This window comes from Peromyscus maniculatus, chromosome 6 (assembly GCF_049852395.1).
Source record: "Peromyscus maniculatus bairdii isolate BWxNUB_F1_BW_parent chromosome 6, HU_Pman_BW_mat_3.1, whole genome shotgun sequence".
Lineage (NCBI taxonomy): Eukaryota > Metazoa > Chordata > Mammalia > Rodentia > Cricetidae > Peromyscus > Peromyscus maniculatus.
The window spans coordinates 2,042,558-2,058,831 of NC_134857.1; the positions used below are offsets into that span (position 1 = coordinate 2,042,558).

Sequence of the window (16,274 nt, forward strand, 5' to 3'; positions counted from 1 at the left end):
TAAATCTTCCCTAAATGCCTACTCCATAAAATAGGCTGCTGGAGCTGGAGAAATGGCTCAGCAGTTAAGAGTGAGTACTGCTCTTCCAGAGGACCTGAGTTCACTTCCAGCACTGACATCAGGTGGCTTGTGACCACCTGTAACTTCAGCTCCAGAGGGACCCAACATTGAAGACCCCCACATCCATGGACACCAGTATTCACATGCATGTATCCCCCCAACACATACACATACTAAAAAAAAAAAAATAAACTTTTGAAATAGGTACTTGATGTTCCATTCCTCCACAAATTACTCTAGGATAGAAAACATTTCATTAAAAGCTCTTGGGACATACACGATTCCAAAAGTTTATATTGATTATTATAGGTAGTATGTAATTATATCAACAGAACTTGCAGTGATGTTTGGCCCCCAGAAATATTTCTAGTAATTGAAAATTTAGCTTATACAGCCAACATAGCTACCCATGAAAGGTGAATTTAGGAGCGAAACAATGTTATGTTGGATTATAGAGCTTCCTTTCAGTATAAAGTAACACCATTTCTTTCTCTTCTGTTTATTCAACACAGAAAACATATTCTGCCCCCTAACCTCTAAGTGCAATTCTCAAGAAGCTTTTGTTCTTTTATGCTGGCACTATCCTCTCCATAGGGATTGGTTTTGTTCAGAGATAAGGTGTTGCTATGTTGTTCAGGCTGGCTTTGAACTCACACTCATCCTTATTTCAACCTCCAAAGTAGCTGGGATTACAGGCAGGCGTCACTCTACCCAGCTAAGGTCTATTAAATCAAAGAATAATAATTCCTTACGTGAAAAGGAAATATAATTCTTAAGAATTACTATTTTACTTCCTGCTAGTATTCATAACACCATAGAAATAAGGGGACACATTAGAACATCAAAGCACAGAAACTAAGCAAGACCGAGACTCAGAATTTCCAGGTTCTTTCAAACAGTGCTGAGGCTCAGTAAGCACCCATGCTACGGCCTCTTTGCCTAGGCTCTGTGCTGTCTCCTGAAAGTCGTGCTCAGAATAACAAACTGTCTAGCATGCCTTCTCTCTCACTCCGACCACACCAAGAGTTTACTCTTACAGTGTTTGCTTTGTTCTCTCTAAAATTTCATATAGCCAACCATTACTTCACAACTTTATTTCTTTATTTTTAATGTATGGATGTTTTGCCTGCATGTGTATCATGCATATATCATGTGTGTACTGTGCTCTTGGAAGTCAGAAGACAGCATTAGGTCCCCTGGAACTGGAGTTACAGGTAGCTGTAAGCTGCCATATGGGAGCTGGGAATCAAACCCAGGTCCTCTGGAAGAGCAGCCAGCTCTCTTAACTGCTGAACTATCTCTTCAGCCCCTGTAACTGAAAATTTTAATGTGTGTATAATGTGTGTGTGGGCATGTGTGTGAGATATGAGTGTGTGGGTATGAAGGCCAGAAAAGGACATCTGATGTCCTTCTGTATCACACTCGGCCTTATTTCCGTGAGACAGGGTCTTACTTAATGTGTAGCTAGCCTGGTGAGCACCAGGCCTTAGTGATCTAGTGATCCTGAATCCGATCATCCCCACAGTGCTGGAAGCCATACCATCATGCCCAGCTTTCGGTGTGGGTTCTGAGGACTTGAACTGTCCTCCTGCTTGTGTACCAAGTGCTGACCTGCTGGGCCATCTCTCCAGGTATCTAAAGAGAAGATGGTGGGTAATAAGTATTTTGGCTATACTTTATAATTAAATTAGCTCAATGGTTTTGTAAGAACCACCCTATTATTTTTTGGCTCACAATATGGAAAGTGTATACAGAGAAAGTGAGGTAGGCAGAGAGAAGAGAAGAGAATCTCAATTTTTCCAGGTTAATGTCACACAAAGTGTTATTGATATGAATATTTTCAGTGATTGCATGTTTTTAATATAGGGGAAAACTTCCTCATGTTTGTTTCAAGGCTGATACCATGGCATTAAACTGGCAACATTTTATTCCTAGGATAAACACTTGTAGTGATAGGTATTCATCACAATTTATGATCAGTTTAAATTGTCTCATGGATTTGCCAACTCCTGAGTCTATATGCATTGGTTACAAAGACACACACACACACACACACACACACACACACACACACACACACACACACACACACACAATTTTTCCTTTTTGGTGCTTTCAGTTACTAATAAACTAACCCAAGAAATTCATTGTATTATTTTTCTTCTCATGTTTCCAAAAATGGTTGTACCATAAATTGAGGGCTTGTGTCTCTTGGAAGGAATGTACAAGCAGTCTAGAACCTCAAAGGACAGAGATGAGGAAAACCAAGACTTAGAGTTTCCAGGGCTCTTTCAGACCAGAAACACGGTTTCCTAAAGTTCTGCTGCTGACTCCAGGCCAGCACATTAACATACAGCTAGCTACAGCTGAAGCATATAACTGCTAACTATCAGAATAGGAATTCATTACTTAGACTGAGTGCTGGTGTGAAAATCTGACTGTGGTTCTTGGAAAGATTTGTGGTCCCATCCATTGTGTTCTCTACTCTGGCGATCTTAAATCATGAAATCCTTTTTGTTCTCTTTGTACTATTCCAGAGCACCAGTTTGGCAAAGGAACCCAAGTCACCATGTTAGTGATTTGGGCTATTTTTGCCTTCACTTACACACTGTCTTCACTTATGTACTTCACAGTGACACATACAAGTTTTCCTCATGGAATTTGATATCAGCTAATCTAAGTCATCTCCGTCCTATTGATCCAAGCTGTAGGAAATAGAGGTCCTAACTCTGTGAGGGAGAGGAGGTCTATGCAGGGAAATCTGCAAACAAGGAGCCCAAGATGAAATGAATTCTACAAGAACTCTACCATCTTCAGCTGAGGAGTGCAGACTTGCTTGTCTGATGTTGGAGGACTACACTGGTAGTGGTCAAGGACAGAGATGAGATTTAAGAATGAGGTATATACTGATAATCTTCACAATTATAGGAGGCAAATGTTTTTAATTGAAAAAAAAATGTTTTCATACAATATATTCTGATCATGCTATTCTCCCTCTCTTAACCCCCCTAGGTCCTCCCTTTCTCCCGACTCACCCAACTCTACACTCTCTCTTTCTATATTTACAAAATACTCAAAAAGTAAACAAACAAACAAAAACTTCATACACGCAACAACAACAAAAATTCACAAAAACACAAAATGGGAAATCAAAATATGCAAGGAAGAGACCAATAAGACAAAAAATGCTTAAAGCTATATGAGACAAAAGGTCTACAAAAATATAATTGAGTCCATTTTGTGTTGGCCATCTACTCCTAGGTGTGGGGCCTGCCCTGAAGTATGGTTAAAATTAGTGACCCATGTAGCTTTAGTTGGAAGCCCTAGCCATAGACAAGCAGTGACCCTGAAATGATGGGCACTCCTTCTTCTCCACGGCAGGAGCTACCTGTTTCTCTCTTGCACAGTCTGACTGCCCCAGCATCTCCATGGATCTTGGCAGACATTCTGGCTTCCTTCACTTCCTCCTCTTCTCCAGAATAACTATTTTTTATAATAATAATTTTCCCTAATCTTCAAAATTGTGAAGCAATGTAAGTTAACAATTGCTAGCTTTAGTGGGTAAGACTACAAGAGATTTTTTTATTTATATGTTTTTAGAAGGCTTTGCATTTCTGAAATTTTCTATAATAAATATATATTATTTTATTTAGAAAAATGTGTTATGAAATGTTGAATAAATGGGCCAGATTCCTATAATAATGTATTATTTAGAGTTACACTCCAATGGACTCTACCATTAGTCTATCCAAACCACTGTAAGAAAGAAAAAAAAAAAGAACTTAGGGCAAGTTTTGACAGGAACCATCAGGTGCAGATGAGCTGAAAAACTGTAACTAATAACTTTATTTTCACAATTTTGATGAATTCACTTACCCTGACAGAGAGAAATGCTAATATTTATCTGTGTTTCTTAACATATAAAGAAAGTCACTGGATATATGAAACTGTTTCATCAACAATTTGTAGTGAAATGAGATGACAAGATAAAGAATGAGATATATGGATGTGAAAGTGCTTTATACATTTGCCGTGTTTTGCAAACCAATTACCACTGTCAGAAGAGAAGTACATCCAGTCTCTAGGCCTGGCCTGTGATCTAACATACAGGTCTCTATTTACTTGAGATTCCTCAGGATTTGAAAGACGCTCCAATTCTTATCATAGGTAGTAGCAGGGTTCTACGGGCTATATTAACAGTCATCAGGACGTTTTCCTGTCAGCTTTGGGGCACCGCACTCCTAAAAGCACTATGCTACTTGGATGCACTGTGAGTACAATCATTTCCCTACTTTAGATGGAATAGTTGAGGACCACCAAGGGCTCTAGCACTTTTAAAGGTCCTAAAACATATTTTAAAACCTAAGCAAAACCTAGGCTGCCATGTCCTGCACAGCTCTGGACTTGATCTGAATGGGCAATAAGGTAATGAAGAAAGGACAACCACACAGATACATGTACAGAAAAGCTGGGATGGGGTGGATTGTACATACTCTGATAGAGGGCACCTACTGTGCAACAACCCAGAGACCGCATAAGGATGCAGGCTAGCCAGGCTCGGTGGGAGGTCTCTGAAGGGGAGCAGTCATCTGGGAGGAGGAAGCTATGGTTGCCAGTTTTTGTGCACACTGGTCCATCATCTATACACACTTGCACTTGGACCAGAGGAAGGCTTTCACAATTCCCTGAGCCTGGTCCAGGGAAGGTTTTGACAATACTTGTGGTTCTGAGGCACTGGGGTCCTCACCATAGCCCTGTAATACACATTCACTCAGGACTTCATCCGCTCTCCACACCAGGATTTGGAGCTACTGCGTAAATCTAGCTATTCTAAGTTCTGCGGCCCCCCAAAGCTGCTCAGCTGAGTTGTAGGCAAACAGAGCCTTCCCTGAGTTCCCCAGCTGTCTCTCATAGGCTGGAGTGAGATGGAGCAGCAGGCACAGCTGAATTCAGCCTGTCTCAAAGGGACTTCCGCTTCACTGCCTTTCACTTGACAATAGATGGGATGGTGAAGAGGTCAGGGAGATTTGGGTTTTCACTACAACCTGCCACCAATCGAGAAAAGAATCATGGAATCACCCAACCTCCTTAAACATCAGATTTCTTATCCATTAAATGTGACTAAGTGAGAATGAATTTGAAAATTTGTCAAAATTAAAAGTACCAAAGAAGGGGGAGAACAAGGGAATCTGTGGCTGTTATGTAGAACTGAATAGTATTGTAAAATAAAATAAATAAATAAATAAATAAATAAAATAAAAAATAAAAAAAGTACCAAAGAAATAAAAAATGTTTCCATGCTGAAGGTCATAAACATCATTAAAAATTGCCTAGTAAAGACCAAGTCTGGGCACCACCCCGAGGAAATGTGGACTTCGCAAACAGTACATCCTACTTTCAAAGGGAAATGACAGGATCTTAACTGAAAGCCAAAAGGACTTTAAAGAAACCAATGAGATGAATAACACTGGCCTCACACACACCAGACCAAACTGAAGCTTTAAGCCCATGGAAGAGCAGGAAAAAGAAATTCCTGAGGGAGGCAGAGTCCTCAGAAGTAGTTTGCACAGATGGGCCGTATGTACAGTGGCTGACTGCCTTCCTGGTCAGCAGCTCTAGGGCCTGGGGCTGCCTTACCAAAGGACTCTGGAGCAGCCAAAAGCTAACGCTGAGAGCAGAGCTCTGCGGGTTATGACACAGGTGGTAGTCAGGCTGCTACTGATTATATCACCACCTCAGCCAGAAACCCCAGCTGCTGTGTCAAGTATGGTGAAAATGGAAAGTGCACCCACCAGGTTGGTGGTGGCTTTCTTCCCGAGCACTTCAAGAAACTGTGAGGCCGCGTTTGTGCTTGTCTATTATGCAGTGGCAGGTAGGGGTAGACTCTGGCCCCAGGAACTCCACTTTCTATAGGCCTTTAGAAATGCAGCCATGTAAATTTCTCTAATGGAAACAGCTGGAGAAATACAGGTAGCAAGCCCGTGAGGCCATCAAAGGCCTCATTGTGGGGGAAAGCCCCAACACAGGAAAATATGTGGGCCTGACTTCTTCCATTCTGGAAGGGGGAGACCTGGGTTGCTTGGGCTGGGATGAGAGACTCAAGATCTGAGAAGTGAGACAAGAGCATTGACGCTGACAGGTCATCAGGTAGCCTGGCCTCACAATGGCAAGCTTTAGTCGGAAAGGCACGGACAAAAGTCATTTTTAGGTGACAAATAAAGATCAGGAGACCTGCCCTGACCTGCCTTCCTTCAATCATGCCACCAAGGAGCTGTCATGCTTACTGCAAGATATATGCGGAGTTTTGTTTTCCAGAATTTGCCCAATGCATGGAGAAGTGTCCCAGAATCATTCTCTCTGCTATTTGTGAGAGATTACAAGCCAATATTCTCTACAATGCTTAACCTTCCTATTTCCACTATCCCCAGTGTCAAAATTCATTTTAAATAATTGTTTGATTTTAAAAATTCTTTACAACACTCAACATCCACCATCTATTTCATTTGTCTATGTCCAAGCATTAGTTCAACAGGAACACAATGTCAAGAGAGTGGATTCTGGAGTCAGAACATTCTAGTTTCAAATCTTCATCCTACTCTATACTGGCAGCAATGGCTAAGTAGCCTCCAACAATAACTTCTGTGAGTCTCATTTTCTTTCTAAAAAGTTAATTATATCCATTGTTATTTCCTATATGTATGCATGACATGTATGTAGGTACGTGTACCCACAGTGCACACGTAGCAGTCAGAAGACAACTTTGTGGAGTCAGTTCTAGCCTCCCACCTTTATGTGAGTTCTGGGATCAGGATGCATGGTTTGCACAGCAAGCATGTTGCCCCTTGGAGCTATCTCATCAGCCTTGACACTCAGTGTTCAGATCTGCAAAACGGGATCATGTCACAGTTATGTGGTAAGGCTTAAGTTGATCTGTGTACTTAGACATCTTTTCCTTTTCTATGTACCCAAGAGTGGTTTAGATGTTAGATAAATGTCTGCATAAAGACTAGACCAGTATAAGGCAATAAAAATGGAGAAGTCACGGGCAACCTCTTTGAGAAAGTTTTCATCTTTACCAGTTGAATCAGAAGTGTGTTCCTATCCCATCACTCAGCCAGTGTACTACACTGGGGATGAAGGATCTGATGTATCCTTCTCAGTCTACCCACTGAGAACACATGGTAATATTCCCTCGCTATGACTCTCACAGTGCCCCAAGTACTTTTGAGGAGAAATCCAAAACTATTCAAGAAGGGAAAGACAAGGTTGTCGAGATGGCTCAGTGGGCAGAGGCATTTGCACACAGACCAGATGACTCTAGTTCCAATTCCTGGGTCATACAAGGTGATGGGAGAGAACTAGCTAGCAAGAGTTCTCTGACTTCCACAAGTGAACTGTGGTGCATGTTCTCTCTCTCCTCTCTCTCTCTCTCTCTCTCTCTCTCTCTCTCTCTCTCTCTCTCTCTCTCTCTCTCTCTCTCTCACACACACACACACACCCACACACACACAAATATTCTAGAAGAATGAAAGTGCAACTAGAAACATAAAAATAGCATCAACATCCTTAGATGCTAACCTTTCTGAAAATTTGTTAGACATCATACTCTTTTTAAAACATATAATAAACATTAAGACTTTTGAACAGATACAGAAACATGTTAAATTAAGTTTAAAACAAATTAAAGTGTTTTAAGTGTCCTGATCTTACTATTTCTCTGGCTAACTGTAGGAAGCCACCTATCTATCACCTTGTGTGCAATTAGCTCATCATGTAGATAAGAAGGTAAAACCATCCTGAAACAGGAAACCAATATTCTTCCTGTCTAATCAACAAATCTAAAAGATTTATTCTTTTCATCTATCTCCTCTTGCTCTTGTCCACCACAACAGGCTGCTTACAGGCTCAGAACGGTTTTGACACAGAGTATTTTCATGAGTTACTTTTGTATCTCCACCCCCTTAAAGAAAAGAGGAAAATTTGTTTCATACAGAAGGCGTTCATTGTATGAATGAAAACTGCCACCTAAGTGTGGGCTAACTCAACCAAGAGGGATTTCACCTACATCCATTCAGTCAGTGTATGGGGGTTTAAAGAAATTCCAGAGAGTCATCAGAAGAGGAAAAACAAAGGTAATGCTTTCTGCCACACAGGTAGAGTCTTTGAAAATATGTGTAATATGTAAAACATTCTGACACCCCCGTATTATTTTTCCAGCATTAACAGTATAAATTGCCTCCCATGCTGAAGGGCTGCCTATCACCCTCGCTAATCACTACTCAGTGACCTCAAGTCCTGCAGGCATGTACAACATGCAGCTTGCATCCTGTGTTGCACTGACGCTCGTCCTCCTCGTCAACAGCGCACCCACTTCAAGCTCTACAAAGGAAACCCAGCAGCACCTCGAGCAGTTATTGATGGACTTAGAGGTGCTTCTGAAAGGGATCAATGTAAGTGCACGCCCTTCCTATCTATAGGCATTACATTCAGTTTTCTTGCCAAAGGTTGTGTTTTAATAACAATGCGTTATGCTTTCTCAGAATTACAAGAATCCGAAACTTCCCATGATACTCACGTTCAAATTTTACATGCCCAAGAAGGTAAGTGAGTTTCTATGTTCAATTGGTGCTTTAATGAATTCAAAGTAACATGCCTGTTTGCACACTGATCAGATGAATAGTACCTCATCTGAAGAAAAAAGTTACTTCAATATCTCTGTGTAAAAATTCCTGTTTGATAATGGCATTTCTTTTAAGTAGTTTTATCTAAATTTTTCTTTTGTATTGTGTGTTGGGAAAGAGGAAGTGAGAAGAAAACACAGGACAATTGCATTTTGATGCTGGGATAATTTAAAGACTGTGCTGATTTCTGTTTTATGCTTATCCTAGGGATATTTGAATATGATGCATTATTTTAGCTTATGAAATCAAAATTGACTTCAGAAGGGCTCATTTTATGAATACTTTACTGTTTTAAGGAGGATTCCTGGGACTCCATGTTTGAGGAACAGCATATCCAGTATTCACAGATTCTAGGGCAGATGATCTGAAATGAAGTCCCAGCTCTGCTAGGCCCTAGCTCTTATGGCCTCAAAAGTTGCCTATGTTCATTCACCTACTTACATAAATGATAATTGTATGCTTATAGCTTGGCAGGCTTCAGAACAGTGTCTAGCCAGCCCCACATAAACATGCTATTAGTGCTAGTGAAGAAAAAGTCTGAGATGTATAAAACAATTTTAAATTTATATAGTCTTTTTAAAACTAGGGGAACCAGAGAGCTGTAATATTTCTACATGACACTATCTTCCAATATTGAAAGTTTGTTTTGTCTCTTTTGGATGCAGAATGCTGTATGATAAGCAACAGCTCACCCAAGCTCCTAGAGCTACATCAAGAGTAGAAGTTTGCTACAGTCCTGACAGTCAAAAAGAGGGTGAACAACTTGGGTGCTAGAAAGAGCTTTTCCCGAGCCGGGCGGTGGTGGCGCACGCCTTTAATCCCAGCACTCGGGAGGCAGAGCCAGGTGGATCTTTGTGAGTTCGAGGCCAGCCTGGGCTACCAAGCGAGTTCCAGGAAAGGCACAAAGCTACACAGAGAAACCCTGTCTCGAAAAAACCAAAAAAAAAAAAAAAAAAAAAAAAAAAAAAAAAAAGAAAGAGCTTTTCCCAGGATAAATCCAAGTCTAGAGCAAAATGGGACCTAAGGAGACAAAGAGGCAATGCTGCTGACCCACTTGTATGAAGTCAAGGGAACTCTGCCTCTAGCTGTTCTGCTGGAGATGAAAAGGAAATGACCCTTAAATGCTCTTCCAGCTTAATTAGAATCACATAACTTTCAACTCCAACAATAAAAAACTAGATAGTTCTGGGAGGGAAAGAGCTCCACACTGAATATGTAGAATATATCATAACAAGTTGGAAGGCAATAGGTAGACAAATCCAGAAATATATGTTGTCTGGTCAGACCTCTTCCTCTAAGGTTTACTAGAGAGACATGAGATCATGTTAATGTAGAAAGTGGTGAAGTTCCTAGAAATCTAAGTTTTAAAATAATTATTGGAAACAAGACTAGTGCAATAAAGCCTGTTGATTTTTTTTCAATTTAACCTCCATTCTGTATATATGTAAGATTTAAAAAATAATAGAAGCATTTAATTCAAAGGGTGCAGTCAATGAAAAGGAGTGACCATACCACCCATGACCCACCTATTTATGTGGCTGTGGGGAAGACACAAGTTCTGAGACTTAGTAAAATGGAGATAATCCAGTTCACTGCTTGCTTCTAGAGGACCTGCAGACTTAAAGTGGATGGCTTTTACGGAAATCATAGTGTACTATAGTACTAGACAATATTATTTCTCACTGTATATATGCATGATATATATGTATCTATATATTCTTCCAGAAATGTACGGGAAACTTCCCCAAATATTCTGTCCAAATACTGTGACTTGATTTCATTGAGACAAATAGTTTTAGAATTGTGTGTGTGTGTGTGTGTGTGTGTGTGTGTGTGTGTGTAGGTACATGTGTACCACAGTGCACGTGTGGAAGTCAGAGGACAAGATGTGAGAGTTGTGTCAGTCCTTCCACGATGTGGGTCACTGAGATTGAACTCAGGTCATCAAATCTGGTGGCAAGTGCCTTTATCCTGCAGAGTCGTCTTTCTAGCCCTGACAAATAGGTTTTTAAAAATTCATCTTTAGTAACTGCAGAGAAGTAAAAATGTAAGAAATATTAAATGTGCCTTCCTGGGTATCTTGACAGTCATCATTCTGGGTCATGATAACCTAACCTGTAAGATTTGGGTCTGTGACAGCAGGCACCCGAGGACTCCTGTTCCTTATCATTCTGTGATTCTCAACTCTGGGATTATTAGACATTAGAGTGTAGAATGTGAATCTTGTACTTCCACATTCTCTATGATTTCTTTGCAGCTTGGAAAAATATTCTACACTTGGGATATGCATTGTGACAGGGACATACAGACTTTTTACAAACTCTAATGAAGCCGGAACAAAGGACTCACTAGAGTGACCTAACAGTTAATGTTAACCACAGGACTTGGAGCACTTGCTCTTCTAGATTTACAGTACCCACTACTTTAACCCTCTTTACACTGAGAACAGGGAGTGGGTAAAAGCTGTGCGCTGCCTATTCGATTAGATAAACTGTGGCTTGCCTTCTGGTTCTTCAGAGTGTTGAACTGAGCTGAGATTTGTGCTTATTACTCCTCTAGGCCACGGAACTCAAACACCTTCAGTGCCTAGAAGAAGAACTCGGAGCTCTGCAGCGTGTGCTGGATTTGGCTCAAAGCAAGAGCTTTCGCTTGGAAGATGCTGAGAATTCTATCAGCAATATTAGAGTAACAGTTGTGAAACTAAAGGTAAGATGTTGCTTTATTTGCTAAGCTGGAAGTAAAATAATGGAGAGAAGCACTGCATTTTAAAGTGGCATGACATTTCTGGTCTTTGTCAGGTTCCATGCATTTAATCAAACAAAATTTAAAGTCACTGAGAGCATGAATACTTCCACTACAGGATGATGCTAGAGTCCCCACCCATCATCATCTGCAAGGAAATTCTGGGAACACCCTGCTTCTTCTCACACTAGCATATAATTTGAAGTGAGAGAAAGTACTGAATTCCATAAGGGAACAGGCAGCTTTGGTTGCCTTCACATGTTTATCAGAACAGGACCAATGATCTGAAAGGCTTTTCCAGAGAGGTTTGCCGTCATTGACAGAGGAACACAGATATTTGTCTCCAAAATAGCAGCCATTAAAATGGACAGAGGAAAACAGTGAGAGGCCATTTTGGGTTTTTGTTTTTCGTGTTTGTTTTGATTTTTCAAGACAGGGTTTCTCTGTGTAACAGTCCTGACTGTCCTGGAACTCGCTATGTAGACCAGGCTAGCCTTGAACTCACAGAGATTCACCTGCCTCTGCCTCTCAAGTGCTGGGATTAAAGATGTGTGTCACCATCGCCCAGCAGGGTTTTATTTTTAAATGCACAAGAAACATGGACTTTGGTGAGGCAAAGGAGACTTGTAGTTCTCTTTTCTCATTCCATCTGCCAAACAAAATTGCTGAGTTGACAGGTATTCTGAGCAAGCAGCACCATTTTGATTTCTGCAGTAGCAGCAAGCCTCCAAGAGGGTGTCAGGCCTTTCCCGACAAAATTTACTTTTTCTGTGCACTGCTTTCTTTTGTCTGAGGCTTGTAAAATAGGCTGATGTCCATGTCATCTAGGCGTTGAAAGGCTCAGGTCCTTAGCTATGCAAAGAAGTCTGCTCTAAAATCTCTAGCCCATACTAGAAAGCTCAACCCAAATATAATTTTATGTAAATATACAAAATATAATTTTATATAAAGTATAAATTTCAGAGGTGTGTGAAAACTAGAAAAGCATATTTCAAGAGCCACACTTAAAAAATCCAAGATATTAGAACATTCAAGTAGCTATGTAAAGAGGGTATATAAGATCATGGCAGCTTATTTTAAAAGGAACATTTATTCAAAATAACTACTCTACCTCATTTGACTTACAAAGATTACTCAGATTTGGAAAAGTCATCCCATAAATCTATCAAAATATTTCCTCTCAGCTTGTCATCTAGAAACAGAGTCGAAATATATCCTTTTAGCAAAGGAAGGTAACTTCCAAACAGCCAATCTACACAACCAATTTATAATATTTCTACCAGTACAAACTGGGCGAATCATCTGTATTGATAGCAGGGTAGGTACCTCTATTAAATGTTCTCCTCCAAATTTCCTCCAATAGACTTTTGTCCTAACCTACTCTGGGTTGTTTCTATTCTGTGACTTGGGGAATTAAGAGAATAACAGAATCTTAAGGTTTCAAAAAGAACAGGTAACATGTATCATTTCTTCACCCATACAACCTAAATTGATGCATAGCTGTTTTCACTTACCAGAAAAAAGAGGTCAAACAACTGCATTCTACAGAAGTGTTCAAAGCTTTCATTCAAATGTTCATTTGTACTCAACTCAGGAAAATTTTATCTTGTATGCTTTTATCATTTGGCATCATAATAAAACATAATCTGACAATCTGGATCATTCAAGAAGTGTGAATGATTACCGTATTTAACAAGTGTTAAAATAAATGCCTAGAGAACTTAGTGAAGAATAACTGTATGTAAGTTAAACTACCTTAGCCTAAAACTTTCTATTCTTTTTTAGGGCTCTGAAAACACATCTACGTGTGAATTCCATGATGAGACAGTAACTGTGGTGGAATTTCTGAATACATGGATCGCCTTCTGTCAAAGCGCCATCGCAACAATGGCTCAATAATCATGTGCTCCTGCTTACAACACACAAGGCTTTCTATTTATTTAAATATTTAAATTTCTATTTATTTTGGATGTATTGTTTACTATCTTTTGTAACTATTAATCTTCAGATGATACATATGGATCTTTAAGGATTCTTTTTGTAAGCCCCAAGGGCTCTAAAATGTTTTAAATTATTTATCTGAAATTATTTATTATATTGAATTGTTAAATATCATGTCTATGTAGATTAGTTAATAAAAGTATTTACAAGAGTTGGTGAATATAAAAAAGCTCAGATGTCTGTCATTTTTAGGGCAGCACAGAGTAAGCTCTAGAATGTTTCTCAGTTATTCTTGTGAACTCTATGATGGTAAATATGGTTATAAGAATCACTCTTCCCCTGGAGAAGGATGTAAAATGAGACAAGAATTTCTAAATTTCCTTGCACTCTTCTAAGTATTGATTGGATCTTTAGTTCTGGCCTAAGAAATGCATATAAGGCTATAGTACTTTCCTTTCCTTTAAGTTTAAACAGGACACTAAACAAAAATTCTTGAAACCTTTTGTCATAATCGACTTTGTGGTGTGTGTGTGTGTGTGTGTATGACTTATAACAACCCATTCTTGGAGGAAATAGTTCAGTCCCACATAAACTGACCCACTCTCCTGAAGCCCTGGACCATAACATAATTGCCTTGCACTACCTATCACTTTCACGCCACCATACTGAGAACCAACTTTCCATCACATGAACCTTTGGAGGACAAATCAGCACATCTCACAGAATAATGTGCCCTCTACAATTTAACACTGCTCTCTGCCTTTAAGACCCTCATCTGGCTAAATCAAAAGGTCTCTCCTCTTCTCTGGTTTCTCACTGAGTCCTGACAATGGCAAGTATTGGTGAGAGGTCTAAGATGCAGAGAAAGATCCTCCTACCTTTGGCTGTGTCTTTCGGCCAAAAAGCCCACCTTCGCTCAGGGTGGTTTTATTGAGTATATTTTCTCCCTGGATCTTACCTTTCATTCCTCAGCTCCTTTAAAGCTGAGGGTTCTCCTTTAGTTGTTGCCAGCTGTAGGGTACCTGTGCTATCCTTTACAGATTTCTTTTATTTTGACCAAAACTTTATAAAATTACCCCTTTATCAAATCTCCCTTCTTCTTGGGAATGCCATCTGTTTTCTGCTAGGACTCAAATGAACTAATTGTATCAGAAACAGCATGAAGAAATACACTCCCAAAGAGGACTCTGGAACTGTACTGCTCATATATTGAAGGAACACAGTGATAGCACCACATGGTATGTCCTGAATTCATGCTTTGCCAACAGTAGCATGTGATGAAATAAAGCTAAAAGGCAAGCACTACATGATATGTTCTGATTTTTTGGTGTGCCAATACCACTTATATAACTATTTATATAATCTCGTTTACTTAAAACTACTCTAAATAGAAGAAGGAACACTTGAACAGGAAATAGCATATGCTACACAAATACTAATCCTGAACAACAACAAAAAACAGAACAAAAGTATAGGTAGCTAAAGCAGACTTTAAAGGAGGAAGAGCAGACATAAGGGCATGACTTTATAATGATCAGTGAGTTCATTCAACAAAAACATAAATGTGATCCATCTAATTGTAGCACAACTTTCAAGTACACAGACCAAAGCTTCTGCATCCAGCCTTGATAGAGCATGGTACCAGAGCAGCCCTCTTGTGACTACCCATGAAAATGGCACTCTGAACCACAGGCAGGGACATGTGACATTGAAAAGTGGACAAAGCGGAGTTCCCACAGAAAACACTGTAATTTTGCTGACTTAAAGAAATAGAGGTTAAAGTTCAGATTACTAAAATAATCTTGAGGAATGAGTGAAGCACAGTAACAGAACCACAGTAACAAAAGAGGCAACTATAAAAGTAGCTACAGAAATATGAATAAAATATCTATTTTTTGTTTTCTGGGCAACAAACATATTTTTAGGTACTAGAATCTACAACTCTAAACCAAGAATAACAGCCAGGTAAAGAATGTACACTGGAACACCATAACCTCAGAAACTAATGATGCTCAAACAAGACTGGAAGGCATCCAGGTTCAATCAATTAGAGTGGAGAAAGCCTTAGACCACCCTGAGCATGTGTCTTAAAAGTTAAGAGCTACATAGCCTCCCAAACCTGGAGTAGGAGCAGTCTAACCTCTGAGCATAGAATATTCTAGTCTGCTCTAAAAATTTTAAAACAGCCAGCAATATAGCTCAGCAGTAACAGCACTTGCTATCAAGCCTGATGACTTGGTTGAAGGAGAGAATTGCTCTGCAAGTTGTCCTTTGATCTCTATAGGGGTACCATGCACAGCAAGACAGTGTGCCTCAGCCTGGCTTTATACTCATGTTCCTTCTGCCTCTTGCTCTTCAGCGTGGGGTTACAAGTTTATAATGCTCAATGGTCTGACATGGGTTTAAACAAGTGTGGTGAATGTGAGAAAGGCAGGAAAGGGTTGAAAGGAATATGTTAAATTATTACTCACAGATGTGTAAATGAAAGATATGGAATGAAAAATACTAGGGTAAATGGGTGAGCTTAATGGGATTACTAATAATATGGTTAATATACATATGCAGTCAATTGTATTTTTATATGTCAGCATCACAAATAATGTATTTAAAAACAATACTATGTACAATAGAACCCAAAACATCAGATACCTGGGAATAATTGTAATAAATATATGCCTGTTAAAATAAGAAATTAAGCAACAGTAAGAGCTAAGTAAACTGAGTGATCTAATAGATTACTGAATTATAAGGCTTCAAATCTTAAGATGTTAATTCTCCCTAAGTCTATAGAATTAATAAAATTACACTAAATATTCAGTCAATTTTATATGAATGTATCCAACAAAGGAA

The 16,274-nt window shown here is 39.5% G+C and overlaps 1 protein-coding gene across 1 annotated transcript; it reads left to right on the forward strand.

Annotated features, from left to right (window-relative positions):
* Positions 1-8,268: 8,268 nt before the first annotated feature.
* On the forward strand, positions 8,269-13,492 carry Il2 (interleukin 2). Its single transcript, XM_006991823.3, has 4 exons — positions 8,269-8,510; positions 8,601-8,660; positions 11,301-11,447; positions 13,269-13,492. The coding sequence occupies exons 1-4, from the start codon at positions 8,364-8,366 to the stop codon at positions 13,380-13,382; spliced, it is 468 nt and encodes a 155-aa protein (XP_006991885.1). The 5' UTR covers positions 8,269-8,363; the 3' UTR covers positions 13,383-13,492.
* Positions 13,493-16,274: the final 2,782 nt, after the last annotated feature.